The following is a 16,808-nucleotide window of genomic DNA, read 5'->3' on the forward strand; positions in this document are numbered from 1 at the left end:
TTAAAAATATACAAAGTTTGCTTCCAGGCTGGTTGATTTTCTTCAGCTCTAGGCTCACTCTATTTTAATAATGGCTATTCTGTACTCTGTTTATATTTAAAGTTCTTTCAGTATCTTCACTTTTCAGGACTACTCATTTGCCTTGCTCTGTCTTTCCCAGTATAGCTCAGCTGCTAGGCTCTCACAGGCAGCTGGGTTATTTCCTATTGTAGTTTTCCTATTCTCCAAGACTTTAGTAGCTATTTTTTTTCCTAAGCTCAAGGCCCAGTCCTAGGCTGTAAAGGGGTTTTAGCTATAAATACAGTTGAAAGTAAGTATTCAAGAAAGCTGAAATTGCAAATGCAGGGGAATCTCATCTTGAGAATTGTCATACAATGATCAGCAGTGAGAGGAAGGCAGGGAAGTAGGCTCTTAGGCTCAGCAAGAAGTACTAGTGGAAATAGTTTCAAAGGAATGAAATACATTTATTGCTATATCCACAACAACTCTAAACAATTGTTGTGATTACGTTTTTCAGCATGTTCTGCATGATGAACTGACATTTTTCTGAGTAAAAAAAAGAACCACAGAAAAACAAAACAAGTTTCAAGATGGATAGATATGTCTACCTTTAAATACACAAATGTGCATTTATTATTAAATAGACCAATGTTTTGCCTTTGATTATTTTTATTAAGTTATTAATTTTACTAAGTTATTAAGTTAACTAACTCTTTAAGTTATTTTTATTTCCTTTATGACTCTTCACAGAAATGGGCCAAAACAATATCTAAGTGCAAAAATACTTGCTTTCTCTTCCTATTGTGCCATTTGTCAGCACTTATAATACTAAAAGAAATATAGTGCTTTGGTGTAGTGTCATTTCGATTATTTTTACCACTTTATAGTTTCAAACAAGAGCTTTTAAAAAGTACCTTGAATGCTTTGTGGATTTGTTTTACATGGATAACCTTGATAGAGTTTGTACTGCAAAAATGCATCAACAAAGTATCTTTGAATTAATTTCATTTTTATGATGGCAACTGATCCCTGTACCTGTAGTCAAATTTCTGTCCAAAAGGATGAGTGGTATATCATTTGAGTCAAGAACATAGTGCTGCCTTAAATTAGGCCAGTAGCATTCTTAAAAATAGAAGAGATTTTTCAGAGGGTAAATATTTTGCTGTACCAGGCCATTGAAGGGTTTTGGTCATGAAGTGTATTCAATGTGGGGCACTTACAGCTTTAGGATAAAGCTAAGCTGGAGCACAGCAAAGATGAGTATTACACACTGTGACTGAGAAAAAAACTGAGGAATTAGAATTGAGAAAAAAAAATAACCTTAAGGAAATGAGCATAAATTAGATTTTTTTTTTCCCCGTGAGTGCATTAAACATTTTGTTCTCCTTTTGCAGGGTTTTATTCCCTGTCATTGGAGGCTTCAGAGCACATTTTAGAAAAAAATCTGTAGGTAAAATGGGCTTTGTAGAAGAAAAGGTTAGTTGGTTTTTGTAGATGTTTCTCAATGCCTCACCTAAATGGGTGACTGAACACAGAGCAGAACATCTCCAAGGGATTTGCTCTAGCATCAGTGTGGAACAAAGAGGATATTGTGGATGGATAATCTTGGTAGACAGTTTATCCTGCAGGTCTGTCCCACTGATGTTTCTGCAGATGATACCGTGTAATGATGAGATACCAACAGGAGAAAAGAGCTAAAACAGATAAAGCAAAAGGTGTAGGAGAAAAAATACACAGGAGAGAGAATGGAAAACATAGCTCATAATCCTTTGGGCCTTTATTGGTGCTATTATAGCCATGTTTAGATGCAAATATTGGATTAAACTCCTTAAAATTATTGTTTTCACATTAGAGCCTTAAATTATAATATGCTTTTCAGACACACTACATCTCAATATAATCATGGCTAATCTATTTCTCTTTGAATGCCATACAGTTCTGTTTCATTAACATCAGTAAAATGCTGTAAAGAGACTGATGACATTGGATGCTGATGAAAATGATGAAACAGTTGTTTGCCTTTAGAACAAAAATCTAAAGAATTATCTGCTAAAATTCCTCTTTTAAATGAATTATTATTATTATTATTATTATTATTATTATTATTATTATTATTATTATTATTATTATTTTGCCTAAGTGAATGGGGGAAAGGCAAACTGACTTTTTTTTTGTCAGACAAACCAGATTTCTATGTTTCTTTGTGAAACAAAAATAATTTATGGTTTTTCTCTGATGCATGGAAGTCTGCCTTCAAATAGGCAGTGATATTCAGTAATTGTACAGTGTTCTGCTTTTTTTGGCCAGTTAGCAAATAGATCTAGTGGGCAAAAAAACAAAAGCAAATAGAGAAATATAGGCAATAGAGAACATGCATTTTTCTAATTGAAATTTAAAATTATATAGGCAGCAGGGAAGAGCAGTGCAGGGTATCTGGAAGTATCAGATGAAAAGAGAGACAGAAAGTCCTGTTACAAAAAATGAAGAGGAGGTACAGAACAGGATATGTGGTGTATTATTCAAAGAGTAGTCAGAAGTGCTGACATCATGTATTTTCTGAATGTAGTGCTGAGGTGACAAGTTATCCCAGTACTGCTTCTCACCTTTGCACATTATTTCTCACTATATTGTCACTTCCATAAAACCTAGTCACAATCATCCAGATTGGACTGCATAATTTGAAAACCCCTGTTAAGTGCATAGTGTACACTAAAGTGTAATGTTAAATAGCATCCAGTATTTTCTTTAATTAAAAATATTACTGGTATGTGGTGTGTTAATCCTATTCCATTATATAGCCGCATGGATATTTTGAATTGCATGTTTTTTAATGGCTATTTTGCATATTTCACCTGGCCCTTATTTTGCTTTCTTACTCTACCTCTTTATATTAGATTTGATTATACTTGCACCAGCCATACAAGGAAAGTATATATACAAATAATGAAGTGTTAATGTATTTAGCAGAATAATTTATTTTCACTCTAATTTAAAACTGTATGTTGAACTCAGCTTTTTTTTTTTTCTATGAGAAATAATGTTGGCATTTATATGTCTGGTTTTATTATTTTTAGTTGTTCTTATCATTGAGATTGGGCAAGAAAAACTATAAAAATGAAATATATTTCATAATATTTGGAGGGAAAAAATATGTTGTGTCTTTATGACAAATTTGTTTCTTCATAGAATCTTTCTCATGACCTATTTTGTCAGCAAGTTCTTGTATCTAGGAACATTATTTCTGTTGGCTAGACAATTTAAAATGACAGAGTGAGATTAATAATATAAATACAGATTTCCTTGTTTCATTGATTTATTGGGTCCTAAATCTTTGAACACTCATCTCTATTAGTCATTTGACTATTGAGAGCTATGACAAAAAGCTACTCAGACGTGAAAGTGTTTGCAAGGAGGAGCATCTTTGTTAAGTGCAATTAATTAGCAACATACAGCAAAGAAAGAATACTTCCTGTGACAGTATCACTATAATACTTTGGATAGATCAGATATGTACAGACATAATCCATTTCTAGGAATTGTGCAAGGGAGAGCCTTAAGAAATATCTTTGTCTGAAATGTGTTCACATTCCTGCTTCTATTTCATCCACTTCAGCATTTTATCCAGCGTGGGTGTAGAAAAGTTACTTGTCTGAGGCCACAATTTCTCATACATGAGCATGGCTGTAAGAGTTGGGAGACTTGGATCAGGGGACTCATTAAGACTTGATATACTAGTTTATTTTTTTTTCTGACTGAACATGAATACCAAGCTGCACATGAGTAAGCAGGTGGCATTCTCATTGCAAACATGTAAAGCGTGTGCTGGGCTATGTCAGCACGAGTATGATTGGCAAATTGTCAAGGTTGTAACTTCCCTCTGGTGCTGGAGAGGCACATGGAATACTGTGTGCACTGGCTGGGGTTCCCTGCTTCCACAAGCATAGGGAGAAAGTGGAGGAAGTCTAGCAGAGGGCCCTCTGCTCTGAGTGGTTGAAAGAGATGGGCTTATTTAGTTTGTTGGGGTGAAGATCCACAGTGAGCTACATGAAGGAGTTACAGAGGATGGAGCAAAAGTCACTTGGGCCATGCTCAGTGATATAACAAAGAAGAAGGGCCACAAGATGCAGGCCAAGAAATTAAAATGCAGCTTAAGGAGGCTGATGGAGCACTGGTGCAGGCTGCTCATTGAGTTTGTGGAATCTCCATCCCTAGAGATTCCTGGCCATCCCTGGCCTCCATTCCTGGCTTTCAGGACTTGACTCTTAAGCCCCAGCAGAGTTGAACTTGTATTGGCAAAAGCCCTTCTCTGCTCTCAGTGGGAGGCTGAACTAGTTCATCTCCAGAGGTGATGCAGTGAATATTATTATGAAGTCTAAGACCTTTCACAACATTAAAAAAGAAAAAATGGATAATTTTAAAAAAGGTGACTTCTTGATTTTGATTTCATGCTACATAAGTTTCTAAGGCAGAGTAGGTGGCTGTTTCTTTCCTCTCCTTGGTTAATTTTTGAGACTAGTTTAGATTTTGCTGATACACTCAATTAATGCTGATACACTCAACTTTGGGTGAGATGGATCTAAGCCTAAACAATGTAATTTCACCTGATGGAATGGTATTCTGTTGTCATGTCCTTCATTGTTGTGATCTATTCCCAGAAGTGAAATGAAAATTAGAAAAAATTTAAATTAATACAGGTATTTAGTATTGAGCCATCTTCCAGAAAGATCTTTTCTACGAACATACAGCAACTTCACTACAAAGAAAAGAAGTTAAAATAAGTGTCAAATCATAACTTCTTAACAAAATTTTCAGATTTCTGTATTCCCATATAATGTAAATTTACAAATAATTGACTGCCATATGTATGTTTTATGTGTTGTGGTTTTAGAAACTGAGGGTGTGCAGTCTCTCAACAATAGCCATAGAATGTACAGATCTAAACAGACTGTAGAGAGAGATAATTATTTCTGTCTCTCACACACAGGCTGTGTTGAAAGCAGGGCTTTGTACAACCTCCTTGTTGTGTTGTTTACATGCCTGCCAGAAATGGTTTGTGTTTTTATTTGTCTCTCAACCTGTATGTGTCCAGCACAACAAGGGGATCTAGTCTCCCCACCCCAGTGGCAAACTACAGCAAAAAAATTCATAAACGGAAACTTACTGGTGAATTATCCACATCCACAAAGTCTGCTTCTTACCAGAGTAGAGAGAGACGTGCTGCTGTCGGTTTGAAATCGTTCCCAGCTGCTGGAAGGAATAAAAAAAACATCCCTCATGCAGTCTCCTCAGGCATGCTGGGATAGGGGGACACCTGGGTTGCTCACAGATATGGGACCTTAAAAAAACATCTCAAAAAATCCAAAAAAGCAGCAGTCTGGCAGGGATAGTGCTGACACCTTTCTACTATTGACAACTTTCTGGCACTAGTCATAGCTGCAAGCCTTGTTTTGCAGGTAGACTATCTAGCCTGCTGCAGACTTGTAATATTGACACTAATTTATGTTTATGAGGAGAAAAGAGGGAAGCTAGTAATTTGTACTGTGGAGTGGGGACCTTTTGAAGATGGTGTTTGAAGGTGCCAAATATGTCAGGCAGACTCTTTGGATTGTAAAAAACTGGTGAAGCAGCTGTTAGCAGAACATAAGGATCAAAAAAAGTCAGAAGTTCAGAAACCAAGTCTCAGATTATTCTTCCTTACCAATCAGGATAACAAACAACACACAGGCAGGCAGCCCATCTCAGTAAAACCTCAGAAAGTCTTTGAATTAAATGTGAAAAAAAGATCTTCTGAGCTGGCCCTTCTGCCTCACTTCACGTTGTGGCAAGTGCATTTTTCATGTGCAGTGGAAGGAACTGGCCTGACTTACCTGTGACCAGGCTTTTTGGGCTCTTCACTGGAGATTTTCTCAAGCCTGCTCTTGGGGTGCTGTTTCTAGTTTGTCACCTCTTCTGGGGACACTAATGAGTCTGTCAATAAAAACTGTGGCTATGTGTTTCAAGGTGCTGAACTGCCATAAATTTCATTCCTTTCTATCAGGCAACTTTATGGTGTTCTAAAAGTTGTGATCTATCTATCATCAACAGAGCTGCCTGGAAAAACTTATTTTTCCTCATTCCTTTCCCACATGCAAGCCACAGTCTGTAACAGTAGTAAAACCCCAGTGATTAACATGTTTAAAATATATGAATAATGGAGGGTCAAGTGCCATTACAAGGTGGGTTACTGTGAGACAGTTTCTTATCTGTATGGAGAAACTTCTTCTAAAGAGATGGCAGTGTCACTGGGGCACTATAGAGGTCAAACTGCTCAGTGCCTGTTTCATATTGCATTTTTTTTGACATTTTTTGCCTTTGAGTGAAGATCATAGCTAAATTCAAATCTTCTATCTGTTATCCAAGGTGGACATAATTTCAGCAAGCTTTTGTAGTGGACTTTATTTGCCAGTCATGTTAAACTGCTTTTTGTACTGATTTTATACTAAAATTTATATACACATACGTGTGTGTGCATGTGCCTGCATATAAATATATAAATATAGATAAAATAGTAACTGCACATTTAGAGATTGTATGTCATGACAGACTTTAATTTCCTTCGTTTCTATACTTGAGTATTTTGCAGAGTATAAATGTACATTTGAATGACTGTTTGACTTCTCTTGCCTGGGAAGACTTGGGAGACTTTTATGAGAAAGGAATATAACTCTGTCGCTATTACTGTTTGCTACCTCCAATAGTAAAATATTAGCAGACTTAAACTTTTTATTTGAGTGACTGTTGTCACTGCAGTATTGTACATATCAAAATACAAAAAAGTCTTGTGGAAGCAAAAAGTCCTGCTACATGAATGCAGTCTGGAGTCTCTGAAGGTGATGGTTATATAAATGTAACTAAACATTTATATAGTTCTATTTTAAAATTCTTCCTGCAAAAATCCTTATTTTTTAAAATTATTTTGCACCTTTTAAGAAATGTGTGCTGGAAATAGAATTGCTTTTTTTGTGCTAACTTTGAGTTCTCTGAGTTTTGTTATATTTAGATATAATTATAACATCTTAAAAGAAAGAAATTATAATTTTCTCTTTTTCTTTGCAGAGTCACAGTGTACACTCTGTGGGGAGCCTGAAGGTGAGTGTGTTTTCCTATTAATATTTTTCAAAGCAGCTAGAGGTGAACACTTCACTTTAATATTACTCATGTACAATTGATTGGAAATAGTCCATAAATGGTGGAAACCAATGAAAGACATTCTACCCTATTTTAGATACAAAACGTTATTTGAATTAAGCTGAGCACATGCTCTAGGCAGGAAATACCTTAAAGGACAAATATTCCATTAGAACAAAATTTAAAATATTTACTTTTATTGTTCTTTTGTGTATTTTTCAAACTAATTTGTCAGTAAGTGTGAGTGTAAAGAGACGTTTAAGGACATCAATTTGAGTGTGGAAATCACAGAGATTGGATGTAAAAGAGAAATGAAAAACATTTTTAGATTTTAGATTAGATATTACATTTACAGAGAAGCTTACACATTTCAGCAGATGTAATGAATAAACACTGCTTCTGAAACAAAGATAATTAAGCAGAAACCTTTGTAGTTCAAATACATGCCCACATGGCAGTGTTTGTTGGTTTGTTTTGTTAAGGTTTTTTCCAAGTGACTAATTGAATACCAAGATGAGACACATATTTAACTTAAATGAATGCTCAAGCAATGAGAATATGGTTTTTAAAGTATGCCATTATTGAAGGAAAGATCTCTAATTTATTTATTATTTATTAACATTGGTGGTCTTATAAAGAAAATGTTGAAAGATTGACTTAGTTTGAAATCAACCACCTGGAGTCTTTCTAGAGAATAGAGTTCAAAATAGTCAGTGTAAATGGAGCAAAGTGTATGAACTAAAACATAAAATGATAGATTCTACACTTTTCACAAAGACATTCAGCTTTATTTCTTGAATATTTGCTGATAAAAAAGTTTCAGCTTCTAATGATTTATAAATTTGGTAGGGACAATTTATTAGGATATGAAGCCTGGAAGTGGAAAGCTTTGAGATCTTGGACCTAATGAAATAACTCAGTAAATTAAATAATAATTATCTCCTTCTCTTTTGTTATCTACTGACAAATAAGTCTTTTAGAAATTTGTTTTGACTGCATCCCTTTAATAAACAGTCAATTGTTGATTTTTAAATTTTCTTTGCCCTTTATTTGATAAATTTGTAATAATACAGATACATGTATGAAAAGGAAAAATGAGATTGGTGTTTGTTTGCCTTTCATGAGATATTTCTCTCCTGATAAAACTGTCCAACTTCAAAGTTATGCATTGGATTAGTTCTGTTTTATTATATGCTGTGACTGCTTCATAACAATAGTTTTCCTTTCTTTTCATTACTGCTCTTTCAGACCTCTTCAGCTTTGCAAATATTAATAAATATATATGGACCTTGCAAAAAGGAATTTTAAAAAAGGATAACTTTTTTAAACATTTATGTGACTAAAAACCCACATTCAAAAGATAACTGTGTGCATTACTGTAGGAGCAGGCCTCAAGAACATAACATTCAGTTTTTAGCTCTACAGAAATGAGCTTTCCCCGAAGTGAATGTCTCCTGGATCACCTGTCTCTCCTCTAAAACACAGTATTAGTGGAATGCTGATTATTAATTCTCTGCTTCAATTTTAAAAATATTGATATAACTGTCACCTTAGATTAGTGACAAGACTTAGAATCTGAAGCTTTTCCCTTGCCAGATGAGCACAAATTCTTATCTAACACTGATTATTCACAGAAGTTTGATTCTTAATTTTGTGATGAAGAAGCAATTGTTCTGGCTACTGAATTTAGTTTGTAGAAGGCCATTCTAGGAGAAATTTCATATCTCTGTTGTATAAACCAAAACAAACAAACAAAAAAAAAACCTTAAAAAAGATCCTTTTCCTATGCAATGTTCTATAAATTTTGGTTCCATTGTACGCTAAGAGAAGGAAAGAACTAAGATCAAGATTTTGCAGTGTTCTAAGTGTAATTTCTGACTTTGCTCTGTAGACTTCTTCAGAAATTTGAGTTACTCTGTGCTTCATAGTTGGTATTTTTGAAATTAGAGGGAAATTCAGAGAGTATCAGTTAAAGTTAGGTACTGTTTGCCTCCAAGTTTCTTTTTTCTTTCTCTTTTTCAGATAAAAGATAAAAAAGTTCACCGAGTGTACTTAACTATAAGGTGAATTTGCAGAATTATAGAATAGACATGCCACAGTATAGTCCTCCTATGCTAGTTTCCAAGGTGTTAAGCAGAGATTCATCTGAGAAATAATAGATGTGGGGAAATCTCCTGGGCTTGGGTGAGAGGAAGACAATGTTTCACATATTGTGTTTTCTGGGTTCCCTGCAAGCTGTTTATGCCATTTCCTGAAAGACCTGCAGGCAGCTAGGCGTGTTCTGATCTTGGCCTTCTGTAACAAGAGTGACAGAATGGAGGCATTTTGCAAGCCTCAAATTCTGATTGTCAAGTTAGTCAGCTGTAGTCTCGCTTCTCATTACAGTTCATCCTTTCTCTAACCATCACTCCCCTTTCAAAACCAGCAGTTTTTTCCTGGATTATCTAAGTGTCATAAAAATAACTGTGTAAAACAGAGCTCTTTGCTGGGGGCACTTTGCCAAGTTTTTAGCAGTTAGTGCTGCAGTGCAGGAAGCAAGGAGGTGCGTTTATCTGCATACCCGTTGTTGCACAGGCGTGGAACTGTGTGTGTATCCTGCTATTCTGTAGGGTGAAAACCTGTCAGATATGAAAGGGAGATATAAATTATGAGAGTACAGATTCCTCATTTCAGTGTTTTGCCTGGGAACTTGGGGTTCTGCAGTTAAATGTGTCACATGTCCTCCTTTGCATCCTATGTAAAGAGAATGAGTTAGACAAAACTGAGGTCCCTGTTTGAAAATAAATATCTTTATGAGCTGCAAGGACTTCTGTGTTCTATTTTAGAAATCATGGGTTTGCTCTGTTACTCATAGTGTACCAGGCACCATTCCTGTCAGTGTGAGATATTTGAAGGGCATCAGGGTTTTTTTATACTGGTAGGAAACTAAAGTTGCAGAATGCCATTAGCATGGCTACTTCAAGCAGGTCCATCTCCTGGAAATGCAACAGCAACAATGTCTTGTTTTCAGAGGGGTAACAACAGCTACACTTGGGGAAGTGATCTGCAGCTGACAGATTATGTTGTCATGGTAAACATTGCAGGGTTGTCCTTTGCTGTATTCCTGCTCAGATTTGAGGTGAGGATGGCATGTTATAGACAGATGTGTACTGAACTACTCTGTGACACACACTGGTGTAGTCATGAGACATTTCAGGAGCAGTTTTCCCCATAAAGCCTCTAGCAGATATTTCTGTTCTTTCTAAACATTTGCATTTATTCACAGAAGGGTTTGAAAGGATAATATTATCAAATATAATTTTCTGTATTATTAAAGCAGAAAACAAGTACTTTTGGTGGCAGCTGAGGTTTCAGTTGACCACTCTTCTCAAAGCTTATACAAATGAAAGCTTTTCTTCCAGGCATTTTTTATATCCTTCATAACTGCAGCAGTGTCTTACTCTTTCAATAAGGTACTCCTTCCAGGTAATTCAGATTCTTCCTCAGTGTCTCAGATCTCTTTTGGGCTGTGGTATACAGCTACAGTTTGAATTAAGTTCATCCATTATTTTTTGCCAGTAACTGGCACAAGAACCCTGGTTGGTGTTGTTAGACTTGCTGGGTTTGTGGTAGCAAACTTAAAATAGTGAGGCTTTTAATTAGTAAAATAAATATTCTGTGCAAAAGGACAGCTTAGAGGAGATCTGTTTCTTAATGTATCTCACATTGCATATTGGATTTTTTTCCTAAACTTGTTCTTCTGTTAAGTTAAACAGTTTGTACAGCCAATGCATAGATACTGAATTATTCCAGTGTTAAAAGATTCACAATTATATTTTATCTGATAATAAATTCAATTATCTGAAGATTAAGAATTTTTTACTGTTGATTTCAATTTTGAGATCAGATGCCCACATAATTTTGTCTTCCTTTGAGAAAGAGTAAGTTTGTGCAAATTTTCTAGCACTTGCAAGAATGCTAGCATATGTCACAGGTTTACCCTTACAGAAGTTTATATCAATTACTTTTAGGAAGACTTTTAAAATGATTAATAGTGGAAGACTAATTTAATTATTTTTATTCTATTTTTATTTAGTAAAAGAAGTTTTGAATGTTCTGAAATAAAACCAAATTATACTGTTTAATCTTATTTGCTCACAAGATGCATAAAACATTCAGTATAACTTGAAAAAAATATGAAATGTAAAAAAATAGTTGACAGTAACAACAAAAACCTCTATATTCCTTGATGAAAAAAATGTATTTTTCATGCAGATATGTCAGTGTTAGAGAGATGCATGTATTTCAGGTGCTATTAGCTTTGTTGCCGTTTGTGCTCTGGTTAATGCTAGTGTGTTGGAGTTTAGGGGGAAATTGGTCTGGTTTTTTTTTGTTGTTGTTGTTTTGTTGGTCTGTTTTATTGTTTGGTTGGGGCTTTTTGTTTTAGTATTCTTCTTTAAATAAAGAATCTGGAGAGTAGGTAGTTCAAAAAATACCCTAAATTTGGCAATATGTCTTAATATTGATGTTGTTCCATCTGTGTGGTTCTGGCTCTAAATATAAACATTTCCCTTGGTATCTCATGGAAAACTATTACAGGCATATTAATAACTCCAGAGAATTTCCTTAATCTTCATTTTGCTAATCTTAACATTTAGTAATCTGCACTGAGAGCTGACAGTTTTGCCACTATTAGCAATGACTTTCAAGAGTCCTGTATTCTTAACTTTTTATACTTCTGTTGTATTTACTAGACCAACAATTGTAAAAAAATAAAAATTGTCTGAGGAAGCCAAGTACATTTCACAACACAAAATCCTGACTTTTTAAGGAAACAATAGTAGATAATGAAATATATTTTGCCTAATGTAATATTTCTTGTTATCCTGCTATTTATATAAAAAAAAATCACAATTGTTTCTTTGTGTGAGAAGGTTTATTATTCTATATATGTACCATGAAATACTTAAATAGATTATGGTTCCTGCTATAAACATAATAATAATTATTCATAATTATTACCTGAAGTGGTTGAGATAATGCTGAGTTTATTCAGTCACATATGAAAAATTTTATGTAAATATAAGGTCAAGATCTTCAATCTTTCTGCTTTAACGTATTTGTACACCAACACCTTGGTTTTCATGAACAGACACGACACATTTGTGTGCCTGGATGAACTTCCTTCCTAGCATTTAAATAATGATTAATAAAATTACTGGCATGAAACTTCCTCCTGATCCAAGTATTGTTAATAAACATTTTTAACACTTTAGTTACTACTCTCAAAGTGATTTGAGTTGCCATTTTTATAGAGATTTTTTCAAGTTTCACAGAATTGTATTGCTGTCCTTCTCCATTGGGTAGTCTGTATATATTGAACATTTTTTTGACAAAAACAGGCAAGTTAGTTACACTACACATTTTTTAAAATAACCTGCAGAATTTGGAGACTGTATGAACAAAAATATTTTTAATCACTTTCTCACTGGGCTAATATGTGAGATTCTACCATTTAATTTCTTTAGGATACCAAGTAAGAGTATATTCACAATGGGCATTATTCTTGAAATGTGCTGGCTTTTATATAAAGTGAAATCATGATCTGTATCATGATTTTTAGGGAAGAGTTGTAGTATTTTTTCTTCAGACAATGTTGAACTACAGGTTGCTGCTGTATTTTCATGTTGCCTCCATTTAGGCAGACAGGAAAAGTTGTGTACAATATGTCTGCTAAAGATTTAGCTGCTGAAAACATTCTCAGTTTGTGGCTATACTTGAAATATTTGAACATTCAATTTTGAACCTTCATATTTATATAGTTTAAAAAGTTATATATGTCATTATAAAAATTAATAATTTTATTTATAACTATAATAAAGCTGCCCATTTTGCTAGTGGAATTGAAATAGAGAATGGTATTTTCAAAAGTCTAGGTCCTATGTAAACCGGGTTTGAGATATGGTGATACTAATTTTGGGCCTTTTGCAATCTATCTTGTTGTTACTTAAGATAGTAATATTTAAAGAAACAAATCTCATTTTATTTTAAGAAAATAAATTATTTTCTTTAATAAAGTGTGTTCCAGGACTTCACTTAATTTATATTTGGAATAAATTAAATTAATTCTTCATTTCTTTTTATTTCTCACATACACAGGAAACAGCTGTTTCAAAACTACAATGTTGTTCTTGTTTTTTTCATCTACTGATCCACTCCCATGAGTTTTGCAAACCAAAAAAGGAAAAAAAAACTGATTTAATTTAGATAAATTTAGATAAATAGGATGTAATCCCAAATGCACATTCATTTCACATTGTTGCGATTAAACAAACAAACAAACCCAAAGACAAGGACCCTCTTATCTCTTTTGCTCCAATATGACTGAATAAGTGAAAAGCTGATTAGATTTCTGGGGATGAGGGGAGAAAAGTTGGCCTCAAAGGCTATAGTCAGCACATACTTAAGGCTTCATGCAGCATTAGAAATGTGAATATTTCCTCTGCCAACAGTGGATAAAGTTGCAAATGTAATTTAGTCCTGTAGGGGAATAAATTGTCTCAGGACTGCAGTGTTTGCTAGAGTGGAGGCCAGTGTGAGTGAGGTCAGTGCAGCCTGGAAGATGCAGATATTTTAAATTAACCTCTGCATGGAAGTACACTTGTACATATGTGTACACTTCTTGCTTCCATTTTTCTTCCTTTGCTAACTGTGCAGCACCTTTTCATATTACATGGAATGTCCTGTTTTGGGTAGTTGTTCTTGTATGTCAGATTTTGTGCTGAATGTTAATTTCTGCAGAAGGACCTTCCTCTTAAAGATGTTGTTCTAGAAGTCTGTCTCATAAATGGGAACTTTTATAGTGTGAGCTGTCTGTGCTTTCCCTTAGCTTCTAATTTCCATGCTCTGTAATTCAACTGAAATACTTCCTATGTATACCTAGAAGAACTCTTTCTGTAGAATAATAGTGTCTACAGAATATTGCCTATAGCTTCAAGAACAAACTTTATACTTTATGTTTTAGAAACAGACTTCTGCATCTTTGTAAGATAAGAACCATGGTAGATTTCTACCTAAAAATAGAGATTTTTTTTTTTAAAGATGGCACATTTCAACATTAATTCCTTATTTAATTTACTATGGATTTGACACAGTAAAGCTGAAATAGCTGATATTATGATATTATGGGTCAAGGACTGGGGGTTTTTGTTTGTTTGGATTTTTTGTTTGTTTGGGGTTTGTTTTTGTTTGTTTGGGTTTTTTTGTTTTGCTTGCTTTTTTTTTTTTTTTTTTTTTTTTTCCTGCAGTATGTAGACTGGGGTGGACAGTGTGAACATTTGATTTGATTTTCACCATATCACCCCCTACACCTGGCCTTAAGTCCCAGGCTCTGGTAGGGCTCAGATGGTCACCCTGGCCTCTCCAGACACCTGCTTAAAAGGAAACCTAGGCCTGCCTTAGCTTGCAGTTTTATATCTAAAAGGGGCCTTGTACTACTGGGGAATTGTAGGTATCTTTGTCCTTTTCCAGGAAAAGGTGAAGTTAGTTCTAAATCTAAAGTTGAATATAAGTGAGATGCAAAATGCTCTAAGTGCCACTGCATTTTCTGAGTGCAAGATTAAGTTATTGTTTCTCAATCAGTGTTTAATTCTTCTGGGCAGAGGGAGAGCCGAAAAAATCTGCAATTGTAAAGTTTGAGAAGCACAGATGTAACAGAAAGCAGAGAAAAACTCCATTCCTATCACCACATACTGTGACTTTCAAGACCGAATTTTTCCAATCCATCTTCTGAAACCTATGCACAAATAAATTCCATGATTATTATTGCACACATGTACACATTTCATTCTGACTGAGCAGATCATGAATGATTTTTACTTTGATTCTAGATCATTAATCTGAAAAGGTTAAGCAATAGTGTGCTGGCAAAAGGAACACAGTTTTGAAGACAAAACCTGCATTAATTTAAAAGAGATTTCCATGCAGAAAGAATGCCAGTTTCTCCTAGAGTGAACATTTACATAAATCTGAGATAACATCTGGCAACATTCATCTCAACGATGTATGAAAATCCTGAGCTCTTACTTAGTGCTGAGCTACAAGTGATATTAGTGGAAATATTATGTAGAAAAAGAACTAGGACTTTCACAGCAAAGAACTTGAAGCAGATTGATTTAGTCTTCTGTACCTGCTGATTATTTCCCATAAGCTTTCATCACAATTTTAGTCACTGGAATCTTCTCACACCTTATAAAATAATAAAGGAAACATTTTTCTGTTATAATATGTGAGAAAGAAATAGCTTCCTCTATGTGGTTGGAAATATTTTTTTTTTGTATCTGCTGACTGTTCATGAAAATGAAAAATATGATGGCAGCAACTGCGTTAATAACAATTAGCTTGTGGAGATGAAAGTTAAACAAGCTTTTCAGTGCTGATCTCTGAAAATATTTCAGAAAAATCTTGACATAGTACTGTTCCAGTTACTGGAAAAATGCATTTCCAGGTGCATCAAGAGGCAGCAGGTCCTTCACATGCAGTACTGTTCCTACCCCAGAGCTGGTTTTACAAATTTTGACCCCACACAATATAGCAGAAGCTTATTTGAGTTTGTTCTTTCCCCACAGCTGATTTTTCTCAGTGGTACAAATGGACTACCGCTGAATGCTTCAGCATGCTTAGCAAAAATGAATAAACCCTTACAGTGATACTTCACAAAGGTCATGGTTCACTTTTTAATTGTTTTATTTAACGTAGCCCATGAAAAGAAAATGGGATATATGTATTCTGTCAGATATAGGGCTTTGCACATAGTCCAACAAGTTATGAGGAAGAAAATTATAATAATTTTGTTCACTGTTTAGAATGGACTCATTGTTTAATTAGAAACTTTGAATGTTGAACTTGGTTACACTAATGTCCATTATCAGCATTCCTTATGAGACAGACTAATTAAAACATGGAAATAATTTATCTTTCAGTGTATGTGGAGACAGTAATCTCTTGGGGGTTTTTAGCTTGTGTTGAATTTTCATTATGCCATTACATTTTTTGTTTGTCAAGTATATAATAGTGTCCTTCTTAAGAACAGAATGTCTGTGTTTGCAAATCAGAGACTCCATTCTGAAAAGAAACTTTCAAGATAATTCCATCTCAACAGTCTCTGTTCCTTACCCGGACCATCCAAAACTAGTGATGGAACAACATTCCTCTTGTCTATTGTTCTAAGTTATGGATTCTGTGAACTGAAATAAGACTTTAAGTTAATGCCATGAATGGCACCATGGATATTTTGGTTTTGCCTTTTCCTCAATAACCTTCAGTTCATCATATAGATATACAAGAAAATTATTTCCCTTACTGGTGAAGAACATGTGGGTGTTTTCTCTCTTCCTTTGTTTTCCTTTGTATTCACTGTGTATAAGCGACATTAAAAATAGTTTTGTGCTATACATAATGATTTTCCTTTTTCTTGGGGTGAAGCACCTGATTAAGTGGTTTTTTAACCACTGCAATATATGCCTTGTACCACAGAAACAACTGGGAGGATTTGGAGGATATTTCTGAAGACAAGCAAAAAATAATCATCTTTATTTGGTCTATGCTAGCAGACTAGACACTTTATCATCAAGAAAAGTCCATGCAGTTCAAATTCTGGCCTC

At 34.6% G+C, this 16,808-nt stretch overlaps 1 protein-coding gene across 1 annotated transcript in view; it reads left to right on the forward strand.

Annotated features, from left to right (window-relative positions):
* The window catches only part of DLGAP2 (DLG associated protein 2), a 300,323-nt gene that overhangs the window by 57,525 nt on the left and 225,990 nt on the right, over positions 1-16,808 (forward strand). The window contains exon 2 of the mRNA XM_058801632.1: positions 7,096-7,128. Within this exon, the coding sequence (XP_058657615.1) occupies positions 7,096-7,128 (33 nt within the window). The remainder of the gene's footprint in view (positions 1-7,095; positions 7,129-16,808) is intronic.

Source organism: Ammospiza caudacuta, chromosome 3 (assembly GCF_027887145.1).
Source record: "Ammospiza caudacuta isolate bAmmCau1 chromosome 3, bAmmCau1.pri, whole genome shotgun sequence".
Classification (NCBI taxonomy): domain Eukaryota; kingdom Metazoa; phylum Chordata; class Aves; order Passeriformes; family Passerellidae; genus Ammospiza; species Ammospiza caudacuta.